Source organism: Plasmodium inui (assembly GCF_000524495.1).
Source record: "Plasmodium inui San Antonio 1 unplaced genomic scaffold supercont1.16, whole genome shotgun sequence".
Classification (NCBI taxonomy): Eukaryota; Apicomplexa; class Aconoidasida; order Haemosporida; family Plasmodiidae; genus Plasmodium; species Plasmodium inui.
Genome location: NW_008481850.1, coordinates 489,749 through 506,919, shown reverse-complemented (window position 1 = coordinate 506,919; position 17,171 = coordinate 489,749). Strand labels below are relative to the sequence as shown.

Here is a 17,171-nt window from a genome sequence, read left to right as displayed (position 1 = left end):
AAAAAAAAAGGAAACACCCTTGACCATTACGATGTGCATAATGCTCTGCAGACGTAGTTTATTTCACCCCCCGACGTACTTCATTTTCTCTCCTCAAAATGAAACAGCTTGGTTCCTTCCTCATAGCTGCCAACTTGAAAATGCATTTTTTCGTAATAGCAGGAAGGTTAGACCGATTTGGATATTTTAAACCTTTTTTTTTTTTTTTTTTGCAAACCGCGATTTGCCTAAAAAGGTGTCCTAAATGGTGGCCAAGAATTTCCAAAACAAAGTTGTGATTGTTCTTTCGAGCAAGCCATTTTTTTTTTAAATTCCAAAATGACATGCATAATATTTTTTTATTTTTTTTTTTCTTACACGCGCTTAATTCTATATACACAGCGTTTAAATGCACACATTCGAGTAAACGACGTCTTTAAAAATTGACCGTAAGATGTGACTCCCAATAGGAACCCACGATTCGTAAGATGATGTACTGTTCGTGGCAAAATAAAAATTGTGTGTAAAACACCGGTGTAGTGTTTCTTACAGCTTTAGTGGTACACTTCTGGCAAGCTGGGCCGTCTGCTATCTGCAGGCACATACGTACATAAAGGTGCCGCCGTGTACGTATAGTTGCAGATAAGTAGGCGTGTCAATCATACGTAACAAGCCCAAACTGAGCACGTGTATGTCACATGGATATAGAACAACAGTTTCCCCCTCGCATACACAGTTTCGATGCGCCACAACACTTATGTGTTTGTCATTTACATGGTGGTTTATTATGTAAACCAGCTCGACAAAAGCAAAGGTGCGCATTTATATTTACCTCGTAATTTTACCCTTTCAAACTGTTTTCGGGGTGGCAAGGCAAAACCATGAAGAGGTAAAAGTGCAGGAAAAAACAAACTGCGCGCGGAAAACGAGTGCCTTTTAATAACCCATGGCAAAAAATAAATTTATTTCACAAACGTCCCCGCGTTGTAATACTACACAAAGGTGATAACACCGTTTTTGACGTTTCCCGTGCAGCTTTTTTTCCAGTTCGGGTTCTCTGATTGGGGAACTTTTATTTTTTTTTTTTTTTTTTTTTTGAGACAGAGCCTTGCTCTCTGTCGCCCAGGCAGTGGTGCAGTGGTGTGATTTTTTTTGCCAGCTAGCACATGTAAAAGGTAGATGTACTGTATGCATTTTTCGTTTGCCGCGAATTGTTCGCTTAAGCTTATATTTCGCTTGGTGTGTAGATTTTCTTAACCAGGCGGCATTGTCCCGAGGTGTTGATGTATACGTGTTTGCCCTTATATGGCATGTTGCGCCACGCAATAGAGTACGCAGTAGTACAGAGTAGAAGGTACTACCCTATACTACGGGGTGTGCCCTTGTTTCACAGATGTTACACAAGATTTCATAACACATTGTAGGAGGCGATTGTTTCACTTTATGCTGCAAGAAATTGGATCCCCCTGTTTTTTTTTTTTTTTTATCACATTTTTGATTTATTTTATTCTGTGTAACAGTTTCACTCCTCGCGGATGTCACATGTATATGCACCCGTGTAACGCCTCTTCCACATTCGCTTCCTCTTTCACTTTATGTGAGCATAGAGGGCGATGCATATATAACGCGTGGAAGCTATAACTGTACAGATAAAAAAAACGTAGAGAGGCAAGCAAAACATTGCCAACCAAACAAGAAGGGCAAAATTGCAAAAAATACGTGTACATATAAAAATAAAAGAATATTATACATATATGATACACACTACTGCAGTTAATTTTACGCCTCTTTCCCTTTGCTTTTTTCTTCCACCCTTTTTACCTTTCACCTCTTACCTTTTTTCGTCGCTTATGTACGTGCTTTGGCCAAGCAGCCTGTACGTTGGCACATTTTATCCGTGGGGATGCGCCTCGCTCGTTTACGCCTCGAATGTTCACTTAGTTGCAAGCAACACGCACAAAGGTATAAACATACAAACGAACAGGGGAACAAGCGAACAAACGAAGAAAGGCACAAACGTATAAAAGTGTAAACTTACAAACGCACAAACGGACGACGTGTACACGCCTAGTATACGTACGGCATAAGCAAACATACATTCACTACGCATGTACCAATATGTGCACATATGCTCTTCACATATGTTCACTTTTTTTTTTTTTTTGACACATAACATTTAACCTTTTCATGAAATTTAAAATTTAACATATTGACATATCTTTTCTTCGTAGGTCCAAATTAACAATCTTTTAACAATTTAATTTAGAAGAAAAAAAAATAATAATAATAATACCATAAAAAACAACTGAAATTAAACAAAGCATTAAGAAAAAAATTGCGAAGGGTGAAAAAAATGCATTTGCAAAGGTAGAGCTTTTTTAAAAAGGAAAAAAAAAAAAAAAAAACACAATAGGGGTATGCATACATTACATAAATAGGGTTTATTTTACGTAAGAAGAAAAAATAGAATAGGGGAAAAAAGGCAAAAGCAGAGGCAAATATAGAATTAAAAATAAGAATCATAGAAGCTGGGGTGAAAGAAAAAGAGAATGCTCAAAGGAAAGGACAAAACGCGATACATTAAGAAATATTACATTGTACAATCAAAAGCCGCTTTACAATTTAAGGCAAGGCGTGGAGGCACACGGAAATAGAGAAAAAAAGGAAAAAAACGAAGAAAAGGAAAAAACGGAAGAAATAACGAAAAAAAGGATGAATAAAAGATCGAATAAAAGAACGAATAAAAAAGCTAATAAAGTGACTCAATAAAAGCAGTCAAACGGGCTATATCAACAAAACGCATACATCCTCAACACTCACGCAAATGTGAAAAAAGAATATGTGTATTGCTGTTTGCGTGGAATATAAGAGAAAATATGCTTTCAGTAGATTGGGAAGGCTGTTAGAGGGAAGAAGAGCAATCGCAGCAGCAGTCAAAGCAGCAATCGCACCATCAGCCGTAGCAGTATTATAAGACAGTTAGCAAAACGTATCCCGTTTTTTTTTTTATTCTTAACTCATTCTGCCAGGATAACACAAGGGGTAATTTTTTAAAAGTCCTAATAATTAATTCAAAATACTTTTGCACCATTTCAAAAAATTAAATGCCCCTTCTCATGTAGCGAATAATGTAAAGAAGCACGTTTGGGACGCATTTCCAGGATAATTATAATTATTGCATTTTGCGAATGCGTCGCGTAGCATGATACACGCAGCATTATACACCTATGCATGTCATATACATGAATGTGCCCGCATGTGTATGCAGTATATGTACGCATTTGTGTAAATGCTTATACACGCGTATCAGCACGCAAATCTGCACATTCAGCCGCAAGATAACCCTCACGTTTATTTGCACATATATGTTTATTTTTTTTTTCTCTCTATCCTCACCTCTTCCCCCTAAAGAAATGCATACATTTTTTGTCCCCACCTGGTCGTATATTTTAACCCCATAATAAAAAGAGAAAAGGGAAAAAAAAAAGAAAAAAAAAAAAAAAAAATACATTCTTCATGATTAAAAGAAAATATTTAAGGAGAAGTGCGAGTTCGTCATTCCAAGGAGATAAATTCAATTTCGCTTAAGTAAACATTTATTATGGCATTAGAAATAGATATAGATAATGTAATATCAAAACTAATAGAAGTTCGAGGCACAAGACCAGGGAAAAATGTTAACTTGACAGAAAATGAGATAAAAATATTATGCCTTTCCAGCAGAGAAATTTTTCTTAACCAACCTATATTATTGGAATTGGAGGCACCCATAAAAATATGTGGAGACATTCACGGCCAGTTTTATGACTTGCTAAGGCTCTTCGAGTATGGCGGCTTTCCGCCGGATGCCAATTATTTGTTTTTGGGTAAGATCTGCGTTGGCGCGGAGGAGCTATTGAGCAGTGCAGGGCTCGAGTTATCGCGCGCGCGTGCATGCCTCTACGCATGTGCATAGACGTAATGATGGGGCTCCTTTTGCCTATGCCTACGAGCATGCACATGGAACATGCAGAATTGTCGATTGCGCTAGGAGATAATTCCTAACATTGCCCCATTTGTTTCTGCGTAGACGTTACATTTTCATTTCCCAAGTGGAGAAATTCTCCATAAAACTCTTTTCTAACGCGTAGCTCATTCGGATGCTTTCACACACACACGCGTGCAAATATTTGTCTACCCTCATTTTCTCATTTTTTGCTTCCCCCAATTTTTAGGAGATTACGTGGACAGGGGTAAACAAAGCCTAGAAACCATTTGCTTACTGCTAGCGTACAAAATAAAATATCCTGAGAATTTTTTCCTCCTAAGAGGAAATCACGAGTGTGCCTCGATAAATAGAATATACGGATTTTACGATGAGTGTAAACGAAGATACAGTGTAAAATTGTGGAAAACATTTATCGATTGCTTCAACTGTCTCCCCGTTGCGGCAATAATTGACGAAAAAATTTTTTGTATGCATGGCGGATTGTCGCCTGAATTAAATAATATGGAACAGATTAGGAAGATAACCAGGCCAACGGATGTCCCCGACAATGGTAAACTTGAGATAGGCAAATGGGCCAGCGGTTAGGAGTCCACCGAGAGGTTGCAAATGGAGAGCATTGCCACCAGGATTGAAAACGCTATCATAATGGCTAGCTCTTTGCTTTTTACTCCTTTTTTTTTTTTTTTTTTGGCGAGTATGTGCAATTTTTGCAAAAAAAATATTGGCTGTTCAGAATTTGTTTTTTTCTTCATTTGCGATTAAAGAGTAGAACATTTTGGATCTTTAAAAACGTGTGCGCGGAGTTGTTCATTTTGGGCCATTCCGCGTTGCCTTTGCACGAGGCCGTTCTGGCCCGTCGCTCTTCACGCACACGCATGTGTACATGTATGTGTATATGTATCTATGTGCTTGTCTACCTTTTTTATTTGAGTGTTTTTTTCTCTATAATTGTAGTCACATTCCACCATTTGCTGTTTTCCTTTCCCCCCTGTATAGGCCTCCTGTGTGATTTATTATGGTCCGACCCGGAAAAGGAAATAAACGGGTGGGGAGAAAACGACCGAGGAGTTTCCTTCACGTTTGGGCAGGATGTAGTTCACAATTTTTTAAGAAAGCATGAGTTGGATTTGATATGCAGAGCGCATCAGGTAAAGTGGAGTTAGCACTTTGTGGTGTGTACGTGCCCTTTTGCAGACGTGGGCTATAATTTGTGTCTGCCTCGTCAGCGTGATTTTTTCCCTCACATGCTGCAAGAAACTCACGCCGATTTGCCCCCATGTTGTCCCTACATTGCCCTTACATTGCCCCTACAGGTGGTGGAAGATGGCTACGAGTTTTTCGCGAAAAGACAGCTGGTTACGTTGTTTTCCGCTCCCAACTATTGCGGAGAATTTGATAATGCCGGTGCAATGATGAGTGTCGACGAGACGTTAATGTGTTCATTTCAAGTAGGGAAAAAATTGAAAAATAGAGAATCGAAATGACGAATAAACCAAAGCAACGTTTTTTCCGATTGCACCTTCGCGCGCCCGCGCGCGTTATATGCATACCCCCTCGCACATGCACATTCCCACGCCCCCGCGCGTACTCCTTTCCCTCTCAGATTTTAAAGCCAGTCGAAAAAAAAAAGGCTGCTAACTGAAAGCAGCAACCCTGGAGCTCTCAGCATTTCAATTGTAAAATATAAACTTATTAATATGCCACATAAAATTTTGATATATATGTTTTAATTTAGTTCACCCAATTTTTTTTTAATTCAAATTTGTTTAAGAGATTGTTTTTGCACATCTTCCTCATGAACGCATGCAGTTATGCACACCTATTCCCGTCTGCGCTCCAATGCGCAAACGTACGAACAACGCCTACACACAACTTCCAACGCGTCTATACGCCCATATAAGAAGTATATAATTTTTCAAAATTGTTTACATAGTTTAAATTTTTTCTTTTTTTTTTTTGAACACCCAAAAAATTGCTGGAAAGCTATCCTTCACGCATGTCCCTCCTATATCGTACGGCTCATCTCCCCCAGTCAAGCTTCGCAAAGCCACGATTGTAGATCTATATAAATATACACATATATAGATATATATGTTCATATATATGTATATATTTATCTGCGTATGAGCGCGCACCAAAGCGTCCGCGGACACAGCAACACACGACGTATGTCTACCACACTTTTATGAATCGTCGCCTGCGCATTTAAAAATTGAATTACCCCCTCCTGATGCGTCTATATATAAATGTATACTTCTGTATGTTTTAAAGCAAATGTACCCACGCACTTCACGCAACATACACGTCACGTACCCACGCTTTCTCATGCGCGCATCCCCATCTGTGCATGCACAGATTTCCTTCTTATATTTAAATTATTGATATGAATTATTCATGTATTTATTAAAAAAAAAGGACATTTTAAATTGAAAAAAAAAAAGAAAAAAAAAAAAGGAAACTTAAAAATAATAAAATGGAATAATATATATAAAAAGGTATTGCCAACATTTTCAGCGGGGGGTGGTGAGGCATTTCGCAAACAGTGTCCCTGTTTTATAGGCGTACAAAAAAAAATAAAAAAAATTAAATTATTTACCTTATCATTCGGTTGGGGGGAAAAGCAAAATCGTGAAGTTAAAACGTGTAAGAAGGAACATTATTAGAGACTCGTCTCAGCAGTGGGGAATAGTCACCGCAGCGAAGGAAAAATTGTCGTCAATATAATTTACAACGAGAAGGGATGAGGCAACAATTTTGCCCTCTACACTGATTCCTCACCATTTTAACCTTAAGATTAGCATTGCACTTTAGCTGTACAAATGCTTTTACAACATGGACAATATTCTTTTTTTGAGGGACCTGACCCCAAGTACGTAACTCCGACGTGCACATAAGACGTTTGGGAAAAAAAGAGGACGCAAAACTTTTTATGAGCTTATTAATATATGACACATATGTTTACACTAAAAAGGAGACCATGTGAGATGATTATAGTTCTGGCTTTAACGGTACATGGAATTAATCGGCATGCACTCGGACAGTTTTTTCTCTTACGCAGCAATGCACCTACGCACGTGGACTGGGCTAAGGGGGCACACGATCATCCGTTCTTTTTAATTAGTACAAAGAGGGGGGAAAAAGACACAAACACATATGCATATATAAATATATCCATATGGCGGACGGACTTTCATGATGAACATTTGACATTTTGGAAACAGTTGGGCATCGCTACACAGGAGTGAGGGACGATCGGGAAAAAGCTGTGCCGCTGTGCAAATCGGAACTAATATGAACAAATGACGCTCAGGCGCGGGTGAAAAATTACATCCCAGGGACCACGATAGCTGCTCTCCTATCTTCTGTGCTGCCCCTGGCTACAAAACCTTTATCAGTTCCGACACCTTCACTGGCAGCTTCCACTTGGGCTTTATGCCGTACATCTTGAGCACATACTCCAGGATTATATGGGCAACCTGAAGGGGGGAGGGGGCGGTAAAAGAAAAAATAAAAATAAATAGATATATATATATGTGCATGTTAAAGGGGAATCCGTTCGAGTTCTCCGCAGTGTTCAGCTCGCGCTGTCCAGTGGGCGCACCTCCTCGATGCCTCTCCCACCACAGTAGATGCCCGAGGAGAGTTCCGTTTCCCCACAAATCTTAATCCTTACCGTTGCCCCCTTAAAAATGTCTGTTAGAAGAATCGTGAGTGAGAGGTCAATTTCGGGAAAGGAAACGGCGAGGCATCCGCTGAAGTCGGACTGTCCGTACCCGACAATTCGCTTAGGCTTGGAAGCGGGGATCTTGTCATTATTCATTTTTCGATTTTTGCCTGCCTTCCCATGTTTGTTAATCTGTTCTGTGTTGTCTTTCCTTCCAGTGTTGCCTTTTCTACTCGGGGTTCCTACTCCTTGGCCTTCTCTCTTGCCGTCCCCCTTGCGACATCCCCCCCTTCTGCTTCTCCCCTTGGGATTCCTACCCCTGCGCAGGTAAAAATCCTCATTGATAGCTTCTGCATATTCGCACTCGAAGAGCTGAAACCCCATGCCCCATTTCCTGCTCATGCCCCCCGTCAGGATCATAGATTCGATGCTTTCATCGAGTGCATATATTTTCCTCACTCTGTTCATAATGTAGGAAGGGAAAAAAAATTTATTATTCGCAAAGGCCATTATTTTGCACATAGCCCTAGCGGTAAACCGTCCATTAATTGGAATAAATTTGTCTAGGATTTTTTTGGAGTCGTAAATTAGGGGGTCTACCACGTAGGGCTTTGCCTGGGCTAGCTGAAATAGCGAAATGTATTCGTTGTACTGTTTGGCATTAAAGTTTTCCAAATAACTTTTCAGTTTGCTTTCCAGATTGGAGTTTCCGCCCGTGGTGGCGCCACCCGTGGGGTTAGCCAGATTCGTAGTACCAATGCCGCCGGCAGGGCTAACCACGTTTTCCACGTTGGCTCCTTTTGTAACACTGCCACTGTTCATACCACTGCCACTTTTCACACCACTGCTACTGCTGATACCACTACCACTGTTCACACCAGTGTAACCCTCGGCACTGCCGCCCTTCCCCTCATCTGTGTCACCGCACCCGTTTTTTTTCGCCTTCATGTTTGACCTCAAAATGGAATCGAAGTGGCTATTCATGTCTTCCTTGGCAACATTTTCCATGAAGTTAATGTCTCTTTTGGAATATGCCAAGCGCCAGTACACGTCAGTCCTCTTATTGATGGTGTGGTTCTCTTCCGATATCAACCCTTTGTTGTTTTTTTTATATAACTTGTTCATGATTAGATACGTTTCCAGTCTGTGTTTCTTCTCGTCTATGAGTTTTTTTTCCTCGATTTCGCATGCGCTGTTGTTAGGCGAGGCCGCGGCTCCGTCGTCTTCTTGATGCTCTCCGTTGCATCTTCCGTTGCCTTTGCGGATGGCTTTAGACTTCTTGTTGGCTCCCCTTTTGCAGCCGCGCGAGTCTCCTTCACTGTCACTAAACATCTCGATCTCGTCGGAGTATTCATTGGTGTAAATGTTCTTTTTGTTTTTTCTCTTCAGAATGTTGTTTCTTTGTCTCTTCAGGATGGCGTACTTGTACTCGATTAGTTTTTTTAGAAGTTCCTCGTCCTTTTTTATGACACTTTTGAGGAAGTCTTGGTTCATTTCGGGGGGCACTCCCCCCCTTTTGAAGCTGTTGTGGCTGTTCAGCATGCTTTCGTTCTTTAAGGAGCTCTCATTCTTTACGAAGCTTTCATTCTTCACGGAGCTCTCGTTCTTCACGGAGCTTCCATTCTTGACGAAGCTCTCATTCTTCACGGAGCTCCCATTCCTCACGGTGAATGTGGCGCTTTCCGTGCTGCCTGCACTACGTACGCTGACGGCACTACCACCCGATTCCACCTGAGCACTGCGCACCAAGGCAATGCTGGCCTCCCTAATCTTCCTCTCCTTCTCCCGTATGCTCATTCTCAAATCTTTTATATATTGAAACAACTTCCGGTACTTCTTTTCTCGCCTCTGATATTTATTATACTTCTCCTTCAGTACACTGTTGGCGGACTCATTGCCGCTGCTCTTCGCGTCTACATTTTCGAGCAACGTTCTGACATTTTCGTCGAACGTTAACTTGAAAAATTGGCTCCCTTCTTCTAAGTTGTAAGATGGACTGTTGGCATCGTGGGGGTCTTTTTTTTTATCCTTTTCTTCGGGTAACATATTAAAAAAATTCGCGGAAAAAAAGTGAACATTGTAATCAAAGAGAAATTCATTCGTATCATTCTGGTACTTAAAAACGATGCCATTGGAGTTGTCCGAATTGGGTAATATATTTCCATCCTCATCACGATGTGTGTGTCTGTTTATGTTGTATTGGACTAACTTATAATTTGAGCAGCTATGTGAACGCTTGTTCTTCTCGTCATTTGATCGAACAAAGAGAAAATCTTTTTTATTTTTTTCTGTGAATCGAAAGTTAGAGGTAATCTTGTTGATATTTTTTATGTTCCATTTTTTGTCTATTTTATTTTGTTTTATGTCTTCTCGAGCAAAATCATTGTAATAATAATTGTGCGCCCCGTATGGATAATTTTGATAATTTTGACAATTTTGACAATTTGGATAATTTCTTCTTTTTGTATAGCTGCCCAACTTTTTGTTGTAAATGTAGCTAAGCTCAACATTGCGGTAATCATAGGTGAGGGCGCTGCTGGCATGGTCCGCTTTCTTCAATGGAGTCATAAAGAGATTTTTTAAAAATGTGTTTTCATTATTTTCGTACATATTTTTAATCGAGTCGTTAATTTTTTTCGTCTTGACTTTGAGATTGTCCACATGACTTAGCAACTTGGTTCTGAGGCTGAGTGGTTCTTTTGTTTTTAGGTTGCTTTCTAGCATGCTACTCTGTTCGAATTTCTTGTCCCCCCCGAACTGGGTGATCTTTTTGCTGTTTAGAAGGATGTTGATTGAGGTTGGCTCATCTGTGTTGGAGCGCCCCCCGTTTGCTTCGCCTTCCGCGGGTTTGTCCTGCCCGCTAATTACCTGACCGCTAACTACCTCACCGCTAACCACCTTACCGCTAATCACCTCATCGCTAATCACCTCACCGCTAACCATCTCACCAGTAACCATCTCACCGCTAACCATCTCACCGCTAACCACCTCACCGCTAACCACCTCACCGCTAACCACCTCACCGCTAACCACCTCACCGCTAACCACCTCACCGCTAACCACCTCCCGCACATGCTTCGCCCCTTTCGAAGTGGAGGCCTCCGCGCAGGGGTTCCTCCCCCTAGAAGAATAATACACATCGACACTTATGGAGCGCCTCGTAATCTGCACTGCTTCCAATGGGGACCTAAATTTTCGGTTCCACGGTCTGTTCACAAGAACGCTATTCTGGAAAGCCCTATTATTATAGTTACTATTAGACAGGGTTACATTCTTCCCTTGGTGAAATTCGTTCCCAAAATTTGAAGCGCTGTTTAATTTTTTATTTCTCTTCTTCGACATAAAAGAGTTTAAATTTAACTCATTGTTTCTGAGCGGATTGGAAGACTCCTTCATTGGATTTTCCTTCTTATCTTTATAGTTATTTTTTTTCCCCTTCTCATTCAGGACAGAAGAGTCGCTTGTATTTTTGCTCTTCTTCATTTCCTCCTGGTGTTTTTTCAAAAAGTACGAAGGAATCGGGATGTACATTTCGTCCTTCAAATTCAGCGGCTTTATAATATACTTGTAAATATACTCATGATATTTCAGCCCAGAAATGTTGTTAATCAGTTCAGAGATAATGTAGGTGTCAATTAGGTAGAGGTACAGTCCGTACCTTTTAGACTTGTTTTTAACGGGACAGTTTCGAGAGCTCTCTATCATTTTGATCATTTGATCGTAGTCTATGAATTTACTTAACGTGATTTTATCTTGAAATGGTTTTTTAATGAAACACTTCAACGTGAGCACGTCCTTTATTGTGATGCTCTTTTTGTTTTTGCATATGAATCCGTCCCAGTAGTTGCATATATAGTCGTTAATAATACTCTTGAAATTTTTTATTTGTCTGGCTTCTATATCACTTATAATTTGTTCACACAGTTCACGGTTGTACCCGTCGTAGACTTCGTTCTGTTCCTCCAAAGGGGGAGTTTGCAGCGGGTTCTCAGAGTTACGCTGTGATGAGAGGTGAGAGCCGCTGTGTGCCGTTTCATCTTCCTTTCCTTTTCCCTTTTCCTTCCCTTTTCCCTTTTCCTTCCCTTTTCCCTTTTCTTTCCCTTTCCCCTCTTCCTTGCCGTCCTCTTCATCGCTGCTAAAGCTGTGGTCGTAGCTGCTACAATAGCGACTCGTGTTGTTGTTCACGCGGTAGATGGTGCTATAGTTGGTGATGGGGGTGGCCGAGAGACCGCCAGGGCCCACTGCTTGACCAGGAGCACCCCTCGACACCGCTGACACCACCGCTCCATCCGCCTTCTTAACGGGCGAAAAATAATCATTTTCGATTTTTTTAACATCGCTCAGCATTTCACCGACGCACTTGTCCTGCACCTCTGCTGTGTCCTGGGCCTCTTCCACTGGGTCTTCCACCTTCTCTTCCTCCTCTGCAGGGGTCGCGTCCCCGTTTTCCTTACGCGTCGCACTCGAATTAGGCATCCCCTCCTCCTGTTGATTTTCCTTCATATTCTTCTTCTTGCTCAAATTTAACAGCACGCTGTCCGCGGAGTACTGCTCATTGACCAAGTTTGACATCAGATGTATCAAGGCGATGGTAAGGATAGCTTTGTTTAAGGAGTATCCATTGAATAGAGAGTGTCTCGTTATGGGTCTCTTGTCCGTTGTGCTGGTCATGCCCACACAAGTGTCCACAACGACTTTTTTATTGTGTATAATGGCTACCTGGCACCCCAGAATTTTTTTCTCCTGGTACAGCTTCTTAAGCAAATTATGTATTCTCTTTTCAAGAAACGAATTAGGAGTTTTATCAATGGGGATGGTATAGATCGAGTGATGAATGGGTTTGTACACTTTTTCAAGGGCTTCTTTAGCTCTCCTAGAAAATATGCTCAGGTAATTTATGTTGACATTCATTTGTGTGCATAATCCATGGAGCAGAGAAGCTACTCTCATGAAAAAAATTATATCCTTTGGGACATCACTAATTGGATTCTGGTCTAACACTTCCTTCTTGTCTATATTTTTAAGAACATCTAAATTTTTATTCTTCCCCGTTTCGTCTAGACCATTTGGATACTCCTTATCTGCTCCTAATCCGGTTGCTCCCGCCCCGCCGATGCCTTCACTTTCGCTCATTTTGGTGCTGGACTCTTCCAACTTTTTCAAAAAAAAACGCTTTAAATTTTCAATGTATATTTCCGGGTCATACGTGAAGTCCTCCTTAAAGCAGAAACCCATGTCCTCAAATGCCTCGATGATGTTCAGCACATTCATGCAGCTAATGCTGTACACTAGTTTGCAAAAGGCCAGCTTCATCACGCCGTCTAGCTGTTTAATCAGCCCCCAATCGATGATCACGGGCACGAAGGAGTAGGTTCTCCTCTTCCTTCTGCGTCGTCTTGTGTGTGTGGGGTGGATCCCGGCTGCGTTAACTTCCAATGGGGGTTCCTTACCCTGCAATGAGGGCTCTTCACCCTGCGATGCGGCTCCGGTACCATGGACCTCCGCCCCATTTCTGTCTGCTTCCTCCCCTGGTAAGACTTCATCCCCTTGGAACAGATTCCCTTGCGTGCGCAGAGAATTATTCTCATTGTCAATCAACTTAGTTGAGCCTTCCTCCCCTGGGCCCGTCGCACTTCCGAGCAGCGAGAACTCCTCCCTCCTGGAGTTTCCATAAGATAAGCAGTTGTCCGACTTGGAGATGCTCTTCCGGATGGTGCTCACTCCGTCACTCATGTTTTCATTAAGGATAAAATCGTAATCCTCCTTCAGTATCTGATCTGATATTTCTTCACCTCTCTTGTTCGAGTAGTCCACAGAGCTGAACGATTTATAAAACAGATTAGTGGAGCTCGTCGCTGCGCATTTCATCCTATCGATATTGTACCTCGCATCTATGAAGTCCTCCATGGAGGCGCTCGACGTGTTGGACGGAATTGGCTCGTTGGCAGAGTTAGCTGTCTTCAACCCGTTAGACATGCTTGAGGAGGAATTAGATGCGTGGGATGTGTTGGACCGGTTGGGAGTGCTGCACCGATTGGACGTATTCCCAGTTGTGCTGAGAACATTTCCCTTCTTGTCATCCCTTGGGAAAGGTGCTTTTGGAATGGGCTTCTCTTCCCCCTCTGCGGGGTTCTGCACAACTTCACTTGGCCCCCTTTTGGAGCGCCTTATCTCGTTGCCACTACTGCCCCTACTGCCTTTGCGCCTTCTACCCTTCCCCCTTCGCCCCTCCTGCACCATAACGAGGATATTTCCCGGGTGGGGATCTCCATGAAAAAAGCCATCGTTATGAATCTGATAAGCAAAATAATCGATAATCTTATAAACCAAGTCATATGCATCCACTTTATACTTCTTTATCGAATTCGTGTCTGTTATTTTAAACCCCTTGATGTATTCCATGACGAGAACTTTGGAGGTGGTATAGGCGCAATATATCTGTGGGATTTTCAGGGGGATTCCAGATTTTTTAAAAGTATTGTATGCCAATAACTGATGATACAATTCGTATTTGTAATTTAACTCTCTGGAGGCGGAGTCTTGCCATTCATCAATAAAATCGGTGAAATAAAAATTCTTGTCTATTAGACCAAAGGCCCAAGATACTTTCTTCAATGTATTTATATCGGAAGAAAGAAATTGATCGATTCCTTCGTGTTGAATTTTTATAATAACATTGTAATCATTCTTTTTCACAACTGCAGCTGGGTTCGGATCATGTTCGTGCTTCTTTAATTTTGCTCGATGAACTTGTCCTATCGATGCGCTTGCTAGGGGTTCCTTTTCGATGTGCTCGAATATGTCATAGATGTTTCCTAAGGAGAGGGAAAATTATACATTTTTGTTTAGCCGGGGGAATGTCTACATTTGCGCTTGCCCCTTGTGAGGAGAGCGTAACGAGAGCGGCTACCCCAACTGCTCGCATACATCAATCATGAGACACTCCTTACCCAATTCCCTCTTAAGAATGACTTCTATCTTGTCGAACGAGGAAGTGGGCATCATATCCTGAAGCTTGGTGAACTTCTCGATGTATGCCACAGGCATGATGTTTTCCTGCGTACTTAGGAACTGCCCTACTTTCACCCACCACCCTGCGTAAGGGAAAAAAAAAAAAAAAAAATATATATATTAGACCCACTTTTCCAGAGCGTAGTCCATGCGTGGGATAGGCACCAAGATGCTGCACATCCGGATGATTCACAAATAATGCGTTTCCATGTCAACATAAGACACACTGCAACGAAACAATAACAAAGGAGTACTTCTCTGCACTAACCCCTCAATTCGTATATATTGTTCAACATCTTCGTGGCAAACTCCTCGTGCTTCTTCTCCCAGTACTCGGTCTTCTTCTCGACCGGCATCTTCCTCGATTTCCTCAGGGCATTTTTGTATTCCACATATAGACTGCTGCAATACCAGATGGTCTGTAATCGGGGAGGGGATAAAAAAGACAAATTACGTTTAATAATAGGAGAACTGCGTGGCTGTCATCGGTGTGCAGTTGTTCCTTGATATGAAAAGGTGCAGAACTGATCTGCGCCACATGCACAGCATGCATGACGCACATACATCCTCAATGGGAACAGCATCCTGGACATGAGCTGCTTCTCTTTTTTGTGCCTTTTTTATGGGCACCATTCTTTTGAGCTTACCCGGATCCTTCGATTCCACTGATCATATTGGTTCATTCTCGCCCGACGTGATGTGACACTTTTTTTTTTTTTTTCCAATAATATTTTCCACAATGGAGTTAAAAGCCTTCTTGGGGCGAAGTTGACGAAAAATCTTACTCCTTTACATATACCGAAATTTGGGGTGACACCACGTTGTAGCTATCTCCGTTGTTACGTCTCTTCGCCGGCACACACAACGAGTGAGCGGCATCAATTTCATTCACTTTATTATTTTAAAATGTACAAAAAAAAAAATAAATAAATAAATAAAAGTCGTTCCACACTGCCAAACGATCACACGTGGGTTTCTATAAACTAAACAAAAAAATGCAAATCAAAAAAATGGTGAACCAAAGACGCGACAATAAACACAAAAACAAAAATAATGGTAAACAAGGGGGGTCAACCTCGATATGCAAATCTTCGTTTGGCTAAATTATGAAGCGTCCGGGAAAATAACGACAGACAACTTGGAAGGGGACTATATGCCATTCCCAGTAAAAGCATATTCAAGTCAAACCCCCTTTACGGTTTTGGTAAACCCATTTTATGGATCCATTATATATTGGAGAATAATATACAAATGGGAAGTTTTACAAAATTGCATCAGCGGCGGAGAGATGGAACCCCACAAGGGATGTTTATAATTTCCATTCACGTATATACAAATCACAAAGGTACAGAAAAAATCGCACACGAAATAGGTACTCACGGGAGTACGGATTAATGCTGATGAATAGAATTCGCGGGGACGTGCCCAGGCAAATGTATCCATCCCAAGCGGTCGCACATGACAGGTTTTTAAAAAAAAAGGGGCGACTGGTGGAGGCCAGAAGATTCGTCACCGAACTGGTACAGATAAAAATAGGGATGAGGATAATGAGAAGGGGACATCGTCAACGAGACGCAGGCTAATGCAAGGGTGAAAAGAACCAGAAAAAAAAGAAAAAAAAAAAATCCCCCCCTGAGTCATTCACAAAATATTCGAATTGGTTAATCCCCCTACATGAGCGACACAGCCGCGCAACGTAATCGCGCCTATGCAACTGTTTGAAAGGACAGATAAAGAGCAACGCGTACGCTTAACCACACGGCAAAGCATCTCAGCGTGTTTACATTGGTACACATACGGTTACATACGCATCCCCCGTACGTACGGAATGGGAATATGGGAGGTGTTATACCCTCATGCGGGGAAGTTAACCATTCGAGTGACATAAGTATTTGCTAAAGCTTATAAAACGTAAATACTTGACATGTGTAAAAATGGGAAAAAACGTAAAAGGGGGCAAATAACGAAAAGAATGATTTGGTAAATAAAACACCCAATTGGGATTACACAAAAGGGTTACTTTTTTTTTTTTGTTCCTTTTGCCACATTATTTTTTTGCGATATTTTATCTTTCTGCATTTTTTTTTTCACACTTTTTTGTGTATTTCTTCCCCCACTTTTCTGTTTTTTTCTTTTCCTTTTTTTCGCGCCTTTTCCTTGGGATGGAAAATGCTTGAGCGCGTGGAACTGAAAAAATAAAGAGTTGGTCCCCCCGTTTCGCTTCCTCGTTTCGCTTCCTCGTTTTGCTGCCTCCGTACGTATATTTGTACAGACATGCAGATATATACACATATTCACATATATATGAGTATATTTGTTGGTTGGCCCCTCCTTTTGTCGCGTTCACTTTGCTGCTTCCATTTTGCCCTCCCGACTTTGTTCCCCCCCAGGCGTTATCTGTGGCCTCGCAAAGGCGCGAGGTGCATACTGTCCCACGGAGTTACGCATGCAGATATGCTTAACCGTGTTCGTAAATAGTCTTCCACCTCAGCCTCGCAGAGGAGCGTGGAGAAAAGGACATTGACTCTT

General features: G+C 41.6%; 2 protein-coding genes across 2 annotated transcripts; one reads left to right on the top strand and one right to left on the bottom strand.

The window, feature by feature from the left end:
* Window positions 1-3,580: 3,580 nt before the first annotated feature.
* Window positions 3,581-5,451, top strand: C922_03710 (serine/threonine-protein phosphatase PP1-alpha catalytic subunit; the record flags this gene model as incomplete). The annotated part of the gene is made up of 4 exons (XM_008819299.1): window positions 3,581-3,845; window positions 4,194-4,517; window positions 4,964-5,115; window positions 5,281-5,451. 4 exons carry the CDS (start codon window positions 3,581-3,583, stop codon window positions 5,449-5,451), a joined length of 912 nt encoding a protein of 303 aa, XP_008817521.1.
* A 2,090-nt stretch (window positions 5,452-7,541) lies between these two features.
* On the bottom strand, window positions 7,542-15,325 carry C922_03709 (Atypical/ABC1 protein kinase; the record flags this gene model as incomplete). The annotated part of the gene is made up of 4 exons (XM_008819298.1): window positions 7,542-14,446; window positions 14,582-14,725; window positions 14,911-15,061; window positions 15,290-15,325. 4 exons carry the CDS (start codon window positions 15,323-15,325, stop codon window positions 7,542-7,544), a joined length of 7,236 nt encoding a protein of 2,411 aa, XP_008817520.1.
* Window positions 15,326-17,171: the final 1,846 nt, after the last annotated feature.